Genomic DNA, 21240 nt, shown 5'->3' on the forward strand with positions numbered 1-21240 from the left:
AATAATTTATATTAATATAATAATTTAAATTAATTTAATGAAGCTAAAAATTGGAAATTTTTGAAAATCTTCTAACTAGAATGTTTCAGAGAGTTAAAGAAAGTGTAACTGTTCACAAAATTTTTATGTTTAGAATTCCTAATCGTGGATATTAATTAAATTCAGTAGAAAATTATGATTTTATGAACAATTTCGTTACTTAAAAGTGATCAATCTTAATAAAATTAACACTCAACTCTTGTCTACAAATAGGAATAAAAATGTTGACAGAATATTTGTATATAGTGTATTTTTCTTTCCTGAATGTTTAATATGAAACATTGAACTATGACTGGTTTTTGAATGATTTTGGTCACCTTAAACTTTGATGTTACTATCAGATGAAATATTGCCTTTTTATAACTCTGTGTATGATTTTTTACATATTGTTTCATTTTTGCTTCCGATTAAACTTTATAAATATCGTATTATAATATACATAAATGGTATCTTTTGCAGTTTGCTATTGGAATGAAAGATATATTGAACCTAACAACACTTTCGAAGTCTACTGTAATATGTGGTAGGTTGCTTGCACTTTTAGCATCCTTTAAAATAACATTATCAATTTTTGCATCTAACAAGAATTTTATTTTTAAATAATAAGTTTCATTTTAAAACTTGATTATTGTTTTGATTTGATAGTATTTGTGAAGATGGTGGTTCCTTTATGAACTTAATGTGTTCCACTCATACGTGCATAATTGATGACAAGTTGATTGAAGATATCAATCGAATCCAAAATGAATGGAAAGCCAGTAAACCAGAACAATTTAGGACTTGGAAGTTGAATACTGGAATGAATATGCTGTTGGGAACATTTAAGTCGAGGAAGAAGGTATTTTAGTTGTAATTTACAAATATATACAATAATTTACTAACATAATTTTAATTTGAACTGCCCTAAAATTTTGTGTTTCCTCCAGCACTTGGAATAGTTAATTTGTTTATTGTGAACAAAAAGTTTTTTTCTCCAGCAGAAGCAGCTCTTGTTTTGACATTATAAAAATATAACATCAATTTCGAGAATTACTTATCTAAAATTTAAAATTTTCCTTTATATCTAGAAAAAAGTTCTGGTTCCACGATTTTTCGTTATAAAAGCTATCCCTCCTTGTTCTCCAATTTTGTTTGTAAAGTAATTTCGAAATAATCAATTTATGGTTGTTCTAAAACATATTATTGTATAATACCATCTCCGACATTGTGGATTACTTTTGTTAACGGCATTTAAAGAATATGAAACTTTCATTAATGATTTTTTACTTTCTATTGCTACCTTAAGAGGAAATTTTGAAAATGATTTTAGAGATTAAATAATGTTGGTTCTTTCTACTTCCAGGTTGCCGATATGTTACCGAAGTTTATACCCGTTAGACCAAAGAGTTTGCCAAAATATTTCGATGCTAGAGAACGATGGCCCAATTTAATTACCTCTCCTCCCAATCAAGGGTGTGGTGCATCCTGGGTGTTTTCCACAGTCAGTGTAGCTTCTGACAGGTTTGTCCTATGTGTTTACTAATAGATATTGTACTTACTATTCTCAACAAATTGTTCTTTATTTATTAATATATTTTTTTCTAAGGGTTAAGAATTTTGTAGGCGGTAAGTAAATAAATAAATTGTTTCTTTGCAGACAACACTACTCGTATCTCCTCCTTCTCTTCAGTTTCAACTCTAACACTATCAGCTCTAACAGGCTTTCAGGAAGAAAAAGATTTGTCATTACTATTTTTATTATTATTATTATTATTTTCTGTATGTGATAGGAACAAGTAAACTTTACTTAACGAATTTGGACTCTGGGGATGGAGCACTGTCTTATTATATAAGTAAGGATTGAAAATAAAAGTGTTCTGGTTACAGTTAAAATGAAGAATATTATTCTGGTTTGCCTAAGCAGCATTTTACTGCTGTTATTGTTATTACTAATACTTATTTAGGTAGCCGAGTGGTTATAGGCGAGACCTACAAAACTAATTTGTATTGTGGTACTGAGTTCGATTCCCGATCTAGGCATTGTATTTTATTTAATGTTTAATGAGAGAACTTTATTAGTAAAATATGTTTGTTAATTGCCTTCGTCCACGACACCTATTGGTATCGTAAAGCCTGCCTGAAAAAATAGGCGTTACTTTAATTTTTTTCTTACTAATAATTATTTAAGGATAGTATTGCGATCTAGTCAAATTTCCTCTTTCGATTTTCGCCAGAAATTCCTTTTGTTGAGGTCCCCTGAGTTCGAAAAAGTGTTTTTTAGGAAATAGACTACGTGTGGTAATGAAAATATCTCAAAAAACTAAAAATTGGAAGCTGAAACATATTTAAATTGGGCCCCGCCAGGGGATCTGTTAGTAGCGATCCATATCCTCAACCGAATGGATTTTTCATTTTTTTGAGATTCTCTCGAAAATATATTGTTTCAACGATTATCTTAAATCTGTTTCACACAATGTTCTTGACTCCTGAGATAGTCTACTTTTATTCCGCTTTTTAAAAAAATATTTTGACGGTAAAATTCGACTAAGAGTAAAGTATTATTTCAATGAGAAGTACAGAACTGTATCTTTTAAAGATGGATTATATGCCGCTCCTGTTTCGAGTTAAAAGAAAATCAAGCACCACATTACTAAATGGATTTTTCTTTTTTCTGATTTTATTTTTATTTCCTTTTATTACTTTCTCTAAACTTCATGTGCCCATAGGAAGTGTTTTCTTCAATAAAAAAAAGTACCTAATATTGCCAGCTGAGCATTGCTTAATATAGGAAACCTATTTAAATTATCACTTTTTCAGATGGAATATAATGTCGAATGGAACATTTAGAGGACGTCTTAGTTTTCAACACCTCCTTTCTTGTAACAAAAGAAACAATATGGGATGTAAAGGTGGTCATTTAACCAAAGGATGGAATTGGATCCACGATTTTGGGTATTTTTCGATTTGAATTTATTCCAATAAGAGAATGTTTATGTCATATGCACACTAATCATGAACCTAAAAATCACCAAAATCTAATTCCCAAAAACAATACTCTTCTTCTAAACATTAGAAGAAAATGTTGTTTTTAATGGTTGGAACTGAGAAAGTTTCATACATTTCAATGTTTTTCAGTCTGGTGAAAGAAGAGTGCTATAAATGGACAGGAGATAGTAGTAGATGTTATTTACCTAAACATAAAGGTGCACCGTCTGCAGCCTGTCTAGATGATGGTCGTAAGACCAGAACCAAACTGTATTATACTGCACCAGTATACCGCATTGCCAGTGATCAGTACCAAATTATGAAGGAAATTATGGATAATGGACCAGTACAAGGTAACTTTTCTTCTTAAAAAGTGCATTTCTAAAAATAAATTATTTGTACACAGAAAAAAATAACGATTTAAGAAAAGTGTATAATAAAGTTTATCACTTCAGCAAATATACTTATATATTCTCCATCTCTTTGAATGAGGTGCCATTTCTCTTAAAAGTAATCTCAACTTAAGGCGTTATTTGTTGGTTTATTTAGTCCACAAGACCTCCGTCACAAAACTCTTGATTACAATCCAAGTATGATCAATGAAAATCAAATTTGTCACTAAAATTCTTATTTTTAGAAATGAAGGATGTGAGATTCTCTTGATTTCTGTTTAGCACCTAATGTCATTTACTTAGTTACAAGACCAATAAATTTTCCTTTAAATTCTTTCTTGAAAATCTGTTTTATGAAGAGATGAAGGTACGTAGTTTCTCAAAAGTCTTTTTATTATATTGATGGGGAGCTAAGGTGAATAAAACTTGATTCAAAAAAGCTAACTGTTAGTACAAATTCTATTTTAGAAAATAACCTTAAGAACAATAATAAGGGTAAGTCAAGTGAACCTTTTCATTTGTTTTTTTTTTAAATCCAGGTCTCCTAACACATTTTTTATCCAGTTGGTCAAAAAAACTTACCATTGTATTTTCCAGTTATTGTATTGTCCTTTGTAGGGGATGTTAATTAAAATAATTATTTTTGCATCCCTGTTTATGTTTTCACTAATGTTCAGATATTTTTCATTTTTCTATTTGCTTTGTTACCTTTCTTAGCTATTTCGCAGTCTTTATAAGATTGCATTTGCATACTATTAATCCTAATTAACACAATAATTTGACTGTTCTTGTTGCAAAACATGTGTAATGTAAAAAAAAATGATAAAACATTAGAACTTCTGGCAAACGGCTTTGGCCATGCAATAAATTGTGATAAAATATTAGAATAAGATTATTTTTTTTTAGCGTTCGGAAATAAATGTGGGGAAAAATCATTCATTTTGTTCTGCAGGTATTGCCTTTGACTCGTTTTTCTTTGACTAAGTGTTACCGTTGAGCACATTTGTTAAGAGTTTCACTTTGATTATTTCCGTATTCCATTGATGAAGCAATTAGTTTGATTAAAAATGTTCGCCAAAAACTACATGTCTATTCTTTCCTTCTCAAAATTTTTAAATCGTAATGATTAATCTCAGTATTGCAGATTTTGTATTTTAACACTGGAAATACTGGTTTTATTGACACCTGTTTAAGAGAAGTAAATTAAACTGGTTGAGTATTCATCGTAACTTAAAAAGCGGAAAGTTTCTGAAAGTTCAAATTTAATATTTCTTTTATGTGCCCCTAGGGAATGAAAGAAAGGATCAAATCCTAGATGTTCAATCATTTGAATTGATTTTTGTTTATTTTCAGCCACAATGGATGTATTTAGAGATTTATTTCTCTATGAATCTGGAATTTACAGCTGTCCATTACACTATAAAAGATCACAAATTTCTTCAATTTCTCCACCTATCAGAGATTATCCTGGATATCATTCTGTTCGAATAGTTGGTTGGGGACAAGAAATTATCAATGGAAATATGATTAAGTATTGGGTAAGCAGCATACAAATATTTATACATGTTACATTTTAAATTTTAAGGTAATATAATGTAAAGTAAGGCGGCGCGACGCGCCAATATCTAAGTTCTTTGGTGCCCGGGGCCTCCTTAAAGTTCGGCCGGCTTCAGGACACTGTTCTCTCGCTAAAGGCAACTTATACTCTACTTTGAAAATATTTTTAACTTTAATAATATTTTGGTAAAGAAGTCAGGAAGACTTACTCTCACCTGCTGTTCGATTGCGCTGCAATCGAGCGGTTGCGTTATAAAACCATTGGAACATTGTGATCAAGGTGCCGTGGGGTATATCAAGGCCCTTCCCTTTTCTAATTCTAACTTGGTCAAGAATTTAAAACTTCAACGAGAAAAGCTGAAACTGATAACCCAGAAACTCGTTTAGAGAAAATAAAAAATAAATATCATATTTACATTCGTTTTTATTTCTGATTTTAGATTGTTTCGAACAGTTGGGGAGAATTTTGGGGTGAAGGAGGCTATTTTCGGATTCGAAGAGGGACTAATAGTTGTAATATAGAAACATTTATTTTAGCCCCTTGGATTCATGAAAATTAATGTATAATTACCTGAATGATTGTAAATACACTGCCATTGTATTTATTTGATGTGTACTATGTGATATATATATTTATAATTTGATAATAAACAAATCTATCTTATATTTTATTTTTTCCTCTAGTCATTTCAGAGTGAAGTTATAAATTCAATTAAGCTTGTCTAGAATTTTCAAACAAACTAGTATGTATTGTACAATTCTTTATCATTTGTAGAAACTAATAATAAATTTTAATGATGGCCAGAACCACCTTTTTTATTTTGAAAAACACTAAGAGCCTTTTCTATGGCGATTGTGGCTATGAATGCTGCCACACCCCACTTAAATCCTGGGAAAAAGAAACGTATCACTCTTTCTCTAGTAGTGCCCCATTCTTTAACGTTGTAGCGCCAAACTTCATTTCTAAAACAAACAAAAAATATAGAAAAAATTACTTTTTTACAAAAATCTAATTTTCATTAATTAAATTAAAGTACCGTATTTATTTTTCTATTTGCTTTTTCAAGTATGCATTTTTAATTAGTGAGGCGGCATATGTTGAACTATTAAATTTTTATCGTAATAACAGGATTATATTGGATTTGGAAATTTTCTTCACTTTGTATGCTTCTACGGTTGAATTTATTTGAACTTTTTTTTTCAGAAAAAATGTTAAGTATAAGAGTTGATTAAACGCTAAAAGGTACACAAATCAGCAGTACCCAACATTTCATTAATACTTCATTGATATTATTAAAGTAATTTTACTGCATTAATTTTCATTAATATTTTATAGAATTTATTAGATGTCACAGACCCTTATGCTGGCCATTTTCATCTAAAAAATATTTGTTCAAGTAGCACTGTAGATTGACTGTAATATCTATTTATCTATACTAATCAAAGTATTAATTACAGGTTAAAAAGAAAAACGTTATAAAAAATAAAAAAAATTATGAGGCTAAAAAATTCAAAAACGTTTTTTAAAAAATGCTTACACCAACATTTATCAATGATTTTTATTTTTTTTTTTATTTTTTTTTTTTTTTCGGCGCATCGACTTCTTGGTCATTAGCGCCAATTTATTTTATTTATATTTATTTTTATTTTTAAATAAAAATAGTCAGTTTAAGTTCTCTTCGATTAAAGTAATTGTCATTTTATGTAGTAGTCAAACGTTTATAATAATATGCTACTTAATAATAACGTTTATAATTAATCTGGCTTTATCGCAAATAATAGTTTTCTTCAATTACATTCTCAATCTAGGAATTCTTCCAGGTATATATGTAATATAAAATAAATAAAATATGCATACTTTTAGGACAGCTAATTATTCCAGTATTTTACTATAAGTAAAATTAGGGGGACTAAATTAAATTACATTAAGATTGAGAAATGAATAATTATTGTTGCATAATCTACTTGTTATTAACTGTGTGTTATTTGTGCTCACGAATATTTCGGTAAGACGAATTCAAGACTAAAATATTGTTTTAAATCCTCCGAGATTCAAATTTAAACAGTAGCCGACTCTAACTTTGTCTTTTTCTACTTTAACATGCATGCATACGTGACTACTCAGAATAAAGGGCATATTAAAGATAAATCAGAAGAATTATTTGGAATAGAGTTAAAATAAAGTACCTATTTAATTACGAAGATATTATATACATTTTATCACAATTATAAGGAATCTAAAATCAAGTCACATATTCTGAAACTAGAGGTGACAGGCAACTAATTTTTCCTCTACCATTTTTTCCTCAGATTAACCGTTTAAGCATGAAATGCATTTGAGCCGTAAAATGAACACCCTGTATATACATTGTTCAGTTTATTTTCATCACCTATGACTTATAAAGATTCCATTGCGATTTGAATTATGATACATGTATGTAGCGATATGTTTTTGTATGCAAGTGGGGGGAAAAAAGTATCAGATACAGAAAAATTATCAATTATCAATCTCGCCAGAATGGAAAGTTCAAAAGATTAAAAGAAAAACCTATGAGAATCCATATTTTATGCCACTTAAGAGGAATAAGAGTTTTGTGTTTATTTTTTTATTTGCTAAAGAATTTGAGCGATTAGCCTTAATTAGTTTGTGAGGAAACACAAAATGTGTCTCAGGGATTCCATTGCGCTACTATTTCGATAGTAATTATTAAACGAGGATTTGACAATTAGTTCCATATCATTGATGATAAACAAATTTTTGTAGGTCTTCAACTACCTTTTATAAAACAGAGAAACTACTTCATGGCACCGACTGATTCAAAATTCCTCCGCTCCGATCATTATCATTTCTCAAATAGGCACTTCATATTTAGGGTACATACATTATTACAATTTATAAGATCAGCCTATGCATTACATCAAAGCGAGAGAATTAGTTCATTAAGCACTGCTAATAGTTTAAGCCACCAGCCAACGAATCTCTTAAATATTTTGTACTGGATACGAAGACGACCAGTTTCTGTTCTGCCATTTGAGTTTAGGTTTGTTAATTGTTAAATGAAGCAATCGTTCGAAACAAAATAATTGACACTTTTTTAAATTAGTGTAAGCAAGGTCCTTCCCCATGTTTCGGTTGTATAGAGCAATATGGACTCAACAATTGAATCAAATAAAACACTTCTCGGTTTCCGAATATCAGATTTAGAGCGTCTGGGCAGTTTTAGGACAAAGTTATTGGCAGAGAAAAAATTGGCAGCAATAAAGGTTGCTGGCACCATACCATTTCTGTAAGTATTAAACAGAACTACAAGGTATGTTAATTTGTTCACCATTTTTCACGACTGCACATGAATATATAGAATTTTACTAAATTTACCTCCATGACTAAAAGGAAGATAACTGTTTTTTCGAGATTAATTTTAAAAAGTTTTTTGCTATAATCAAATAATTTAAACGGTTTTTCTTTTATATTTTTGCTTCAATCATCTCACTGGCGCTATGAGTAACAAGATAACAGTGAACAGAATTAAACGAATGGATAGCTTACTCAGTGATATCACTCAAAAACATTGAACTATTAGTTACTCTCTACACGAGAGAGATCATGAGGCCACTGTTTTTGAAGTTATGTTAGGTTTTCAAGAGCAGTATTTTTTTAACCTAAGTTGCAAATCTCGCCAAAAGAAACGAAAAATACCACATCGTCTAGGCAAACTAATTCTTTGTTTTTTATTTGTAAGATAAATTCGATCGAGAAGACACCAATTAAGAAGAAAGTAAAAAAATACCTTAGCCAAGGATCTTTCAGTCCTCTCTTTGCTAGCAAATCTCTAGTTTGAACTAGTTCTGGGACATCTTCTACTTTATATATGCGGTAGTCCGGTATTTTCATCCGCTCTCCTAAATCATGATGTCCACCTCCCATTTTAAAAATCCTGCCCGCAAGTTTTGTTGAATGCCAGAGTAGAAAAATCAGCTGTTTCAACCTACCTTACCTTCTCTGTAAAATTAATCAACTTGGAAAAACCTGGTTTCTATAACCTGAAATATAAGAACCTCCAGGACAGATTGCGCTGTTGTTGGCAAGGAAGCGTTCCACAATTTCACACCATGTCTTGAAAAAAATAATTAGACGTAACTTAAAAAAAATATATGTTATTCTAAGAAGTAGTTCACAGAGTTTCACTTTTACTAGTTCGTTATGGGGTTACTAACAGACCCTTCTGGTTTGAGAGGTAGGCCTTTCCAGGTCTTGGTAAAACATCATGGTGTGATATGTACGGTATTATACCTAAGTTCTCTCATTTGGTTTGGAATGCTTGCATCGGATCAAGTTAATTCGGGTTAGCAGCTTTTTTTATTAATTTAATTATTTAAAAAATATATCTTTTATATCAAGAGAAGAGATAAACTTTTAATAGCATGTCCTCTTCGGCGGGCTCTATTAAAAGTGCTTATGTATGCTTAATCAAAAATATTCTTTTGTTTAAAGAACCATGGGGTGTACCAATTCTTAAAATAAGAGACCTCTTTTTGATCAAATGAGCCATTTCCAATGATCTCCGGAAAAAGGAGAACTCCAAAAATGTTAAACAATTAAGTAGGCTTTTATATTTTTATTATTTTATACAGATAGTTTTTTATTTAGGAACATATTTATCAGAAAATGCCCTATTACCTGGATTGGTAATGCTGAATTCTGATGTCACTAGTGACACAAAAATCTACCTGCAAGAATTGGAGACCAAAATGCGGAAGAGTGGACCTGCCATGCCCGCAGAATGGCTACAATCTCAGTTTTCATCAATAGGAATTAATTCTTACATTCAAAACTTCACACTGAATTATCCATTTTCACCAGGAAAGGTTATATCATATAAATACTTTTACTGATGAATAAATTGAACTTTTTGCTGTAGTTACTACACACTACAATAGTTGGCTGAAAAAAAAAACTGAGTTCGAAGTTGTAGACATTAAGAATGGATTTCCCCCACCAGTTAACTATTGCAGTTTGTACAAGTATTTAAAATAAAGTAGTGAAACATATTTTTTAGATTTAATTTGTGCAAAATAGCGGTTTTCTGTTTTCTTCCTATGGTAATAAACTCTTATTTGCTTTTTGTTTACTTCTCTTGCTTTAAATGTTTTTGCAAATGTGATATTAGAAACAACGGGTGAGACATGTGCCCTATGACACTATTAAATCAGGATAATGTAAGAAAAGAAACATTTCTACTTAATTGGTATAATGATATTCTAAGTTTTCAGAAATTCAGTGGTGTGAATGTTTATGGAATAGTTCGAGGAGGAGGATCAGGAAATGAAGCTATGGTTTTATCTGTGCCTTTCAGGAGTTTTGAGTCGCCACATCCTACCACTGGCCCAGGATTGGCGTTACTCCTTGCAATTACGAAGTACTTTAGAAGTAAGTCGGTGAATATTGTTTTGGACAACATATATATAGATATACAACCCCTATAAAACTGCCCTACCCGTACAGTTTTAATATGTTTGGGTGAGTTAAATTAAGTTTCTACCTTTTGAATTACAGAACAAAAATATTGGGCTAAAGATATAATTATGCTTGTGACGGAATATGAACTGTTGGGAATGCAAGCGTGGTTAGAAGCTTATCATGGGACTTCTTGCGGAACGAAAGGTATTATTTGCTTACTTTTTCTTTCTTTTAATATTTTTGCTTATTGTTATTTATAACATAATAGTTTGCAACATCATGAATAAGGTATAATAATACTGGCTTTTACATACTCCAACATTCGTTCTAAAGAATTTATTATGATCTCTCTTTCCTCTGCAAACTTCTCCATTCTCAAATAGACTGTCCTTACCTACTTTTTCTATTTTTTTTTTTTTATTTTTTTTTTTATATATATATATATCTCATCCCATACTACACGATATTCAACTGCGTTCAATGTACCGTACTGCAAGCATAATTACGTTTTTTACTCTCCTGTCTTTCGTATGATGCGGACAGCCAATCATTTAAACTTAGATTTCTTTGGCACTGATATACAAAATTTTCTAAATAAAGCCAGATGTCAACTATTTCTTTGAACTATTTTTATTATTAATGTTATTGTTGTTTCTGTAAATTGGATTATTGATCCGTTTTTTATTTAAAAATAAAATAAAATTCTGGACTTTAAAATTTATTCCCTAAAACGGGACGGGTTTTGCTCTGCTACTAGTTATGAAGCGTGGGTTTGTAAGTGGGAAATCCCCAGTTCGGATCCAGCGTATAGCTACTTTTTATTTGTTTAAAAAAAATTAAATAGTTAAGTATGGTTTCACCCTCCCCCCTATCTGCCTAATGGGCGTTAAGCTCCACCTGAAAAATTAAACGATTGCTTTACTTTATTCCCTCACACAATAACAGGTGATTCCCATTTTGAACTCAATCCTTTAATAAAAAGCTATCTTTTCCTTGACACAAACTTAGCTAGCTGAATTTCTTATTCTTGCCCGACTTTTTAATTCAATCATTGTAATCGCTGAAGCTAATTGCTTCGATTCTGGTTAATTGAACAAGACAAGCCCAAAAATGCTTGAGAATCTTTTTATTTTACTTCCTTTTTTTATTGTTTTGGTACTTCTTTATTCTGTATTGTACCTCCGCTTGAAGATTTTAGTTGCTAGTTTACAGTCGGGCCCTCTAGTTGAGTCCAATCTAAAGTTTCTTAGCTTTCTGCAATTTTTAGTTTTTGAGATATTTTGTTCACTCACATAGACCATTTTCTAACGTCTCTGACATACTATTTTTGATTCCCGGTCCTTGAGATGTTCGTGTAAAAAGTCCTTGTTTTCTCTATGGCATTTTCGTGCCATTAAATTTAAAAAAAAAACAAAACTGTTTTAATTGCCAAGAAATGTTCAAATGCTCCTAAGAAGTGAAGAACGGAACCCGAAATGTAAAGTTACGATAACCATGTTTTTAGGAGACATTATCATAATATGTGTTTTAAGTAAGAATAAGAAGTCTAATTGTTCAGGCCACATTATGAGTTTTGGAGTGGACTGTACCCAAAGTTAAATTATAACTTAAAATGTTAAAATAAATTCTATAAGGGTTACAGTCAATGCTGTTTGCTGCCTAACAGCAAACAATAAAAGTTAAACTTTGCACCTTGTTGCTGTGCCCAGCAACAAGAGTCAGTACTCAGCTAGTAGTAGTACAGTACTAGTCAGATGCGAGCAGACATCAGGGCTTAGTCGGCGTATTATTCACCTCGCCTATCCCTTGCTCAATTTCTCTACATTGTTTTATAATTACGTTTGTACAATTACAACGTTTATAATTATATTTGTACAATTACAACGTTTATAATTACGTTTACTGCAAGTACAACGTTCTTTAAATAATTTGCAAATCAAGAATAAAAATAGTGAGTACAAGTGCGGTAGTGAAAATCTCGAACGTTTCCGCCTACGATAACGCTTCGTACATGTACGTGAGCAGTTCCGGTGTCCAGCAGGCGCATAGCTACGATTATCAGCAGTCGAGAAGCACAACTATATAGCCAGCGGCTTAGCTCAGTGGTAGCGTGAGCGACTGCTGACACTAACATTACGCACCGCAGGTTCGATCCTCACCAGCAGCAAATTGGTATTTAGCCTTTTTATTTTACTTTTTTATTCTATAAAATAATTATTTTTACATTTTATAGTTGGGCATCCATTCCAATTTCATAATTTAATTTTAATTATAATTATACATGCTAAGTGGCAATTGTGGTTATTTTCTCCGTATCTAAGGACCCTCCAATCCCCATTGGGCATACCTTCTCTACACAGGGTGCGGAAATAGTAAGGTTCAGCACCGAACCCTATCACGCCCCGACACTAATCAATCAGTTCCTTATAAAAAAAGTAAGAACACAATGTTTTTGTTTACATAGAAAACCATCGCAAATAGTCTGATTGCATTCGATCAACTGAATTCAATTTAGCACGTTGATTGCTTTCTGCTTACCCTAATATTTTTAAGTATTAACTATGAAGTCAACATCCTGAATCACTGCGTTCTAATAAAACAGACCTAATATAAAATATTTTAAACTTTACACTAACATCAATATGATGTTTTAATTGCCAAGAAATGTTCAAATGCTCCTAAGAAGTGAACGGAACCCGAAATGTAAAGTTACGATAACCATGTTTTTAGGAGAAATTATCATAATATGTGTTTTAAGTAAGAATAAGAAGTCTAATCAATCAGTTCCTTATAAAAAAAGTAAGAACACAATGTTATTATTATTATTATTATTATTATTATTATTATTATTATTATGTTATACTTTTGCTTTCCATTATAATTTTAAATATATTAATGGTAACATCATTTCAAAAGAAAACGTGTACTGTTATTAGTATTTTATTAATAGTTCATACTTTACAGCTAAGGATAAGAATTTTCCGATTTGACATTTCGAAATTGCGTTTCTTTCTATTTTACTTGATACCTAAAAGAAAAAGTTAGCTTTTGTCGATTTCGCTCCTCCTCTTAAAGTTTTTTGCACAAAAAATTTGTAATTCTAGCTTCTGCTGACAGAACTCTCCATTTTTCTCTTCATTGTAGTCATCCTACGCATTATGGTACCATACAGACAGAACAGCTGTTAACAGTCCACTCATCAGCTCCGGCTTAGGTACCCAAACTGTTAAAACAAAAAGATAGATTGAATTGGTATTCCTAAGGCTTGTTTCCTTGGCTAATTATTGCAAAACATATTAGTTTATTTCCAGTTATTAATTTTTAATTTATATATATTCTTATTTATTGTAATATATAGGATTAGACTGTTGAATGGTATACATACATTCCGATATTCCGCTAGTTGCATTCGCCGTTGGTACTTCTGTTGTTGATGCTCCATCTGGTTGTGGAGCAGGGCCTTGATCATCGTCGTCTGCTCTACTTAATATAATCACACAAAAAAAAGTAGCTAAAGTTAAAATTAGGGAGAAATATTTAAACATAGTGAAAATATGCTTTTAGTTTTTATTGATATATTTTTATCAACTTATAACAATGTCCAAAGTCGCGTGAACCGCAGATTATTTTTTAATCGAACGCTATGTTAGAATTAGCATCTGAAAACAAAAGAACTTTTATTTTAATTATAAAAGAACAGATTGCAAACAAAAGAATTTCGCAGAGTTTCTATATCATTTTATTATTAATATTAACATTAAATTAGTTAATTGTAGAATATTTCATCTGTTTTTCTTTTGTACTCATTGATTTTTTTTTTTTTTTTTTAAGAGAAAATTTGTTTTAACTTTATTTCTTTATTTATTGTATTATTTAACAGAAATGGCCTCCCCTAATTAGTAGTGTGTAAACAAAAAAATGCTTATCATTTACTTTAATTTTATATCTACTTTAAAAAAATAAATAAATAAAATTTAAAAATTAATAGAAGAAAAGTTTAAACTTAATTATGGAACTCCCTCATCTAACGTTTTTGTAAATTCTTCGGTTGCTTAAGTCAGAACAAAAAGGTGTACGGGATTAAGAGCGACCATCAGAGGTTTATTGTGGCCCGGTTCAGCACAACTATACCAAAAAAAATAAAGTGATTGCTCAAGTTTAATTAATAGGCAAAAGAAATTCAAGAATTCAAAGAAAAACCTCTAATTAAGAAACATAATTTTATTGAAGAGTATTGTAATAGCGTACGTTTCATTTTTTTTGAATGTTCTAGTTTCTCTTTTACCAAAACAATGTACTTGAAAATAAATTTTTAAAATAAGGGGAAATCATGGAGAATATTCTTGCTTTTTCCGCAAAGAATTATTTTTGTATATTGTAAAGTTTAAGGAAAATAAAATAACTTTTGTTTAATCTTATATGAAACAATATTTGATAACTTTCGTTTTTTTTAATACATATTTAGTTGTTTAAAGTTATTTGTTTTATTTGTCTCGCGTTTTTAATTTGTAATTTTAAATGTTATTGACCAAAAAAAAAAAAAATGCGAATTCAACAAATATATATATATTTTTATACAAATACACAAACACACAATCTATATGGATAACGACGTTTTCTCGGAAACTAAGATAGCTAGAAAAAAACTAAAAAATACGTGTCCCCTTAGTTTTTTGTTGGGAATCCGAATTTAATTTACAATTATACACCTAACAGCCCATCAAATTGCCTATTGAGAAATCTCTTTACATGCCTGGTGGTGTTATATCGACACGGGGTGACGATTCAGTGGCCACCTCGTTCACCGGGTTTGACACCTATGGACTACTTCCTTTGGAGATATCTGAAAAACCAGGTAATTATTCATAACTTTTTTCTTTCTTTTCTTATTTCTGCTTATCTAAAAGCATTTCTAAATCTAGGTGTATCAGAATCAAGCCGGAATTGCATCTGTAGATGAACTAAAGCAAAGAATAATAGATGCCTGTAACTCGGTTAAATTCGAATCTATTTCTTTGGCAGTAAGGGAAAATTGGCAGGAAAGAGCATGTATATGCATCTCTAATGGTGGAGGCCATTTCGAGCATGATCTGTAATATTAATGAGGAGTAAAATTTATAATAAAATAGTACTTTTCTTCTTATTCAATCAAGAAACCGTTATAATATTATCATTTTGAAATTTCTTATAAGAATCATGTTTTCATTCATAACTTGTAAAATATCGCTCACAGAAAAAAACTTCCAAGTAAATTTTTCTTTAAAAAAAAAATAGAGGAATCTATTTCTGAAATAAAAACCACACCTCCCCATTTGAAAAAATGAAGTTGGTACCTGTATTTCGCTTTTGGAAGCACCGAAAAAAATTAACAAATTAAATTTGGATTCCTATCAAAAAACTAAGGGGACACGTATTTTTTGTTTTTTTTTCTCGCTATCTTAGTTTCCGAGAAAAAGTCGTTATCCATATAGCTTGGGACACCCTGTATATGTTCTTAGTGAACAGCTAAGAAGCGCACAATATACATTTCTTTATGAGATTTTAACCGTCCAACTTTAATAAACATCTGTAAAAAGGAAAACTTTCTTGTGAAACACGGGGATTCTACGTTTCTTGAAGAATGTAGTCGTTGCACTTTAATCCTCTCACTTAACACTCAAATTAGCACGGCTATTCTGTTTTATGCAACTATTATGCTTGTTCTATGTTTTTAAGTGGCTTTCAGCGTCAACAAAATTGTTTCTTATCCTTATTATTAATGGATGGATGTATTATGCTTATTTTATTAAGATTATATATACCTTGCCATTAATTTTTTTTTTTTTTTTGTTTAATAAAAAGATAAATATCCACGTAATGTAAATAAATTTTTAGTTTATAGCAACTTTTTTCCTACCCGATACTAATTTTTAGTGAAATTTTATTACATAAATTGCGGTAACATTAAATTCGTGTAAGATAATCGATAATCGCTTCAGATATTTAGTTTGCAGTTACACAAAAAATATTTTTTAAATTATAAAGAATTTAATATTTTGCTGAATTATATTATCAAGTCATTTTGTTCCTCAACTAGGAGTTCTGGAAGCGGGAGAATTACCGGCCAGAGGTGGAGCAATACAAGCAGCGATAAATTTAGAATTATCTTCCATGAAAATGAAAAAAATTGATGTAAAATTACTTGGCCTTAATGGTCAATTGCCAAATTTAGATCTTGTGAATTTGGTTCATAGAATTTGCTCTAAGGAAAGGATTCGCCACTCGTATGCCGGCAGGGTAAGTTTGTATTGTTTGCAATTAGCAATGTACATAATCTTTAAATTTTAATTTTTTTTAAACAAATTTTCATTCAATTTTTTATCCCTTTTAAATAAATAAAAATATTTTAAAAGAAAACATAAAAATTCCATTTTCATTTTCGCTCTTTTATTTATGAGAAAGTATGGTTTTCGGACAGAATTTCGATTTTGAATTTACTAAAACTACATGTTTAAGATGCGCTTAGTACAAAAAAAGTGGTTTTACTGGGAAGAAAGTTTATCTAGAATTTTCTCAGGAAAATTAATTTAATGACTTTTTGGGAGAAAGGATGAGGCTAGCTTCCCCATAAAGTGCCATTTCAATGCAATATAGGCCTTATTACAATTTTATATGGATATCCATTACTAATGGTACAAACATTTCAAATTCAAAGAAAAAAAGTTATGCGGAAAAATAAATTTATTAAATAAATATGTGGTATTTATAATTTTTTGGAAAATTGTTTAAATTAATTTCCTAAACTTATAAAAAAAAAAAAATTAAGATTTACATAGAGAGTTGGCTAATCTATTTTTAATATTTTTTTAACATTCTTTGTTTTAAGTAGAGTTTAGGAGGCGGGGGGCTGAAGTTAAGCTCTCTTCTAAAGAGCCTTTTAATTTCATTTCACTGAATGAGCCTCTCAGTGCACTGCTGATTTCTGTACTAAAGTCTTAATTAAAGCCTTTTTAAATTAGAAAACAGCTTCTCACGAGGTCGAGTACTCCTTGCCTAATTAGTAGATTCATTTAATCCGTACGTCGCAGTTCAGTTCATGTTTTTTCTTGGCTAACAGGAAAAGATCCCAAATCTTCCCGCATCAGAACAATGGAAACATTCGATGCAGACTATATTCGCCACTGTACTAGGACAAGCAACTGGACTACCTGACGGTAATCACGGGTTATTTCACAGGTAAACCCTTATTTCGTTTAACTCAAATAATTTATTTTGTTTTATTTGTAAACATATTATTTATAGATTCGGAATAGAAGCAATCACCATGTCAGGAGTAAGTAAAGAAGGATCTGGCCAACATATTACCATGCATAATGTAGGAAGGTAATCTATATATGTACCTTATGTACATGCCAATCGCTGCTGAATTCAAAATTAAAATAATCCTAAAAAAGATATTTTATTTTTTTCCAGAGTCGTAGAGGGAATATTTCGGAGTATCAATAATCTATTAGAAAGATTTCATCAGTCGTACTTTTTCTATATTTTAACTGACACCGACAGATTCGTCTCTATTGGTGAGTGAGAGTAATTATGTATCAATATAAATGGGTTTGTCAAGTCAAATGATAGGGCCATTTGTTTCCTTGTCCAGTCAAAGTGAAAACTATTTCCTTGGAAATCGGTAGGCAAAATTTATTTACTGAAATAGTGGGGAGAGGTCCTCTTGCATCCTACACTAGTTCGTATTATGTTTTCAGCTGATTTGTGCTGGTTATGAAAATCTGTTGAGCCTTTTTGCAGGATATCAATTTGACAATATTCTTCAGAAACACTAAGATGTGTACCTACATTTTCCTATTGTTAGTTATGTCCGTTTGCTTTGGACAAGTTAAGCTGCGTCTTTAAAGTCGAAATTCGCGCAGTTGTCCAGTTCAAGCTCGAGTGGAGCTTCAGATAATGGTGATCTCCCTGGTAGCCCCTTAACTTCGGTTGGATTCGCTTAGGAAGTTCAAAGTTTTAGGCGAGAGGAATTTGGTTCACATTTGAAATCTGGGTTGTTGAATCTAGTTCTTTAAAGGATTTTTTATTTAACTGTCAAATATTTCGACAAGAATTTGTGCCCTACTCAGTTACCCTGATGGATTATACAGAATTATATTAAGTTCGGCAGTTAACACACAATTCTACTGACCTATCATAACTTTCTGTTACTAGTAGAAAAACATACGTAATTTTCTTTCTACCTAGATAGAAAGGAAACCTGATACAGAGAAAACGATGTATTGATTTTTATGAAAAAAAAAGTGGTGTTAAGTGAGAATACCTAGATTAAATGATTAATGATTTGATGACAGGTTTGTACATGCCGTGCGTGGGGATGATGGTGGGTGCGTTGCTCATAAGAGCGTTTGCCGTTCATGTCACCTTGCGAGATGAATCCAATAAAGAGGTAATGATTCTTTTATTTTAATTATAATAAGAAACCATCTGCAATGTTTTTATAAATGATCTTTGTTTTGATAGTTGGAAACTGATATGAGCCGTGTTTGTTCAGTGATATTAATAATGCAAGTATTATCAGTGTTGGTGTTCTATACGCCAATAATATTCAGCAATTATATTTTACCCACTTTGGAAGCTCAAGATGCTATATTATGTGGATTTTTCATACAGACAATATTATCAATACTATTGCCGCATTTTGTTAAGAAAAGGTATTTTTTTGTTTTTTAATTATGCCTGTACATTGTTGATCATTTCTTAAGTTTCTCATTTTCCGAAAGAGAAAGCAGTGGTGACAAGAATCTAGAAATTAAGTTTCCTCTGGAGCTGCACTTCCTCCTTGCCTCTACCTTGGAAAATATTAGCCCCTATTTGTTTTGTGTTAAGAGAACGCTCATAAAAAACTTGTTAAACTCAAAGGGCCAGAAATATTTCCTTTTTTACTTTCTTTTAAGAAGATGTATTGTGAAATGGGCCAGATATTTTTATATTCAGTTTTCACAGGAATACATGTCTTGAGGTTCCTTTCTTCCTTGATCCATATGTTCCGTGCGTATGAATTATGGGATTTTTCTATTATTTCTTATATATTTTCGGGACTATTGGACTCGAATTTATTAGAATAACTGCAATTTCTGCTTCAACCTCCACAAGCTCAGGGCAAATATGGTTATGAGTTCATTGAAAAACTCTTTTCATGTACATTCATTCATTCATTATTTTTTATTTTCACAAATCCTTCAACAATATTAAATTTATTATATTTGATAGATTTAATTAATCCCGTTTTTAAGTTAGGAATGTACCTACGGGTACAAACTAATTTTCATACAATCTAGTGATAATAATAATTGTTTAGATTAGTTTCATTTATCAAAATTTACAATTGCTTTGATATGGCTTAATGTCTCATGTCTAAAATAGTACGTTTTATTTGGGTGAATAGTCAGACAGGTACATTTATTGGCGTTAATTTTAATTTTCAGTCGTAATGAAGATTTAGACTTTGTGAAGTAAATATGTTGCAAAATCTGGTTTGCTGAAAATTTGTATATAAATATATATATGTTATATCAAGTTATTACGATATCAAGTTATTACTTTTAGCATTACAAGTTGACTCTATTTTTTTATTATTTTTTTTAAAGAAAAAAAAAATTCATACCTTAAGTAAAACTTGAAAATAAGAAGGGATACAGGAATAAGTAGATATTGTTCTTTTTTTCATATCAAATATGTTAATATTAAATGTTTTGTCTGCAGTTGTAAACTGAATAAGAAAGACTGGACATGGATGAATGTTATAGTATTACTCGCACAATCTTCAATTACTTTGGCTCTGTCAATGAATAACTTAAGCCAGGCTTATCTTTCATCTATATTTCTGATACCTCTGTCATTATTATCATCAATACATGGAAATACGTACGTATATTAATTAATATGTATATAAATTCATAAATAGTCTACCTCTTTTAAACACCTTAACACGCAGTTTTGAAGGAACGGAGTGAACAAAAATATGTAATTTTTTTTTAAACGCAACGAAACTAATAATTTTTTCTTTTTACAGTATTAAGTCCAAGCTTTGGTTACTTCTGCATCCTACAGTATTGATAATATCCATAGTTATGTGTAATACTTGGATTTATCATAACGGATGGCCGGAAACCTACTCAAAATTGTTACAACCTTTGAAAAGTATACTATTATTGAACCCGTTAGATTCGTATATATATTCTTCGTGGACTTATGGATTGATAGTGCTCTGCTATTTGCCCATATGGTCTATGCATTATATTCTTTCTTTAAATAAAAGCTTTTAAATTTAAATATTTTATTCAAATTCGAGCCTGATGATGAGTATAAAGTAAGTTCAACATGAACTTCAACATAACCTACCATAAATCCATAGTATGTCTTACTTTTAACGTTATTTTTAATGATAAAAGGAAATCGCTTCCTTTAAAGTAAAATTATATTCTTCGTTAGTTACAAAATAAACATTTTATTATTAATAATTGTTGCTTGATTTATTTAGTTGCTTGAATTTAATGATAAAAGTGCTTGCTACATTCTTCTGATAATTTAGTGCTTTGACGAGGATGCACGGCTGTAATACTGGTGCTCATCATTTAGTAGCTCAAAATAATTGTGAAGCTTAAATTTAATGAAATTTCTACTCATTCGTTTTAAACATAATTTTTTCTGTAGTAGTAGGCATTGCCAATATGTGAGAACATTGCCCCGACCGCCTTTTATGTACTCGTACAAACTTCCTGATCGTTCAGTGCGCTATAATGACTTCTGAGCTGCAAAGGAGAACAAAAAAAAAGTCAAAACAAA

At 30.7% G+C, this 21240-nt stretch overlaps 3 protein-coding genes across 7 annotated transcripts in view; 2 read left to right on the forward strand and 1 right to left on the reverse strand.

Moving 5' to 3' along the window:
* LOC141456326 (tubulointerstitial nephritis antigen-like) overlaps window positions 1-5759 on the forward strand; it is a 46439-nt gene extending 40680 nt beyond the window's left edge. For 2 of the 5 annotated variants that reach the window (XM_074132228.1, XM_074132229.1), the window contains 7 exons: window positions 499-562; window positions 685-877; window positions 1382-1539; window positions 2836-2970; window positions 3154-3356; window positions 4749-4933; window positions 5393-5759. In XM_074132228.1, the coding sequence (XP_073988329.1) occupies window positions 499-562; window positions 685-877; window positions 1382-1539; window positions 2836-2970; window positions 3154-3356; window positions 4749-4933; window positions 5393-5512 (1058 nt within the window). In that variant the 3' untranslated portion in view covers window positions 5513-5759. Of the gene's footprint in view, window positions 1-294; window positions 409-498; window positions 563-684; window positions 878-1381; window positions 1540-2835; window positions 2971-3153; window positions 3357-4748; window positions 4934-5392 lie in introns of those variants that run through there. The other 3 variants (XM_074132230.1, XM_074132227.1, XM_074132231.1) reach the window with 2 other exon arrangements.
* On the reverse strand, window positions 5608-8999 carry ND-B12 (NADH dehydrogenase [ubiquinone] 1 beta subcomplex subunit 3). The gene is made up of 2 exons (XM_074132234.1): window positions 8741-8999; window positions 5608-5915 (listed from the first exon to the last, which is right to left on the reverse strand). The coding sequence occupies exons 1-2, from the start codon at window positions 8875-8877 to the stop codon at window positions 5744-5746; spliced, it is 309 nt and encodes a 102-aa protein (XP_073988335.1). The 5' UTR covers window positions 8878-8999; the 3' UTR covers window positions 5608-5743.
* GAA1 (glycosylphosphatidylinositol anchor attachment 1) lies at window positions 9000-20727 on the forward strand. The gene is made up of 12 exons (XM_074132226.1): window positions 9000-9295; window positions 9601-9818; window positions 10224-10380; window positions 10507-10614; window positions 16487-16686; window positions 17507-17625; window positions 17692-17772; window positions 17863-17966; window positions 18747-18841; window positions 18916-19106; window positions 20158-20319; window positions 20468-20727. Exons 1-12 carry the CDS (start codon window positions 9154-9156, stop codon window positions 20718-20720), a joined length of 1830 nt encoding a protein of 609 aa, XP_073988327.1. The 5' UTR covers window positions 9000-9153; the 3' UTR covers window positions 20721-20727.
* Window positions 20728-21240: the final 513 nt, after the last annotated feature.

Source organism: Rhodnius prolixus, unplaced genomic scaffold, assembly GCF_049639745.1.
Source record: "Rhodnius prolixus isolate KJV_2025 unplaced genomic scaffold, Rpr scaffold_4, whole genome shotgun sequence".
Lineage (NCBI taxonomy): Eukaryota > Metazoa > Arthropoda > Insecta > Hemiptera > Reduviidae > Rhodnius > Rhodnius prolixus.

Coding starts and splice junctions, on each gene's coding strand:
- ND-B12 (XM_074132234.1), bottom strand. CDS start 8,877: ATGGGAGGTGGACATCATGATTTAGGAGAGCGGATGAAAATACCGGAC. Junction 5,916..8,740: donor CTGAAAGATCCTTGGCTAAG/GTATTTTTTTAC, acceptor TGTTTGTTTTAG/AAATGAAGTTTGGCGCTACA.
- GAA1 (XM_074132226.1), top strand. CDS start 9,154: ATGGGGTTACTAACAGACCCTTCTGGTTTGAGAGGTAGGCCTTTCCAG. Junction 17,773..17,862: donor ACCATGCATAATGTAGGAAG/GTAATCTATATA, acceptor ATTTTTTTCCAG/AGTCGTAGAGGGAATATTTC. Junction 18,842..18,915: donor GAGATGAATCCAATAAAGAG/GTAATGATTCTT, acceptor TTGTTTTGATAG/TTGGAAACTGATATGAGCCG.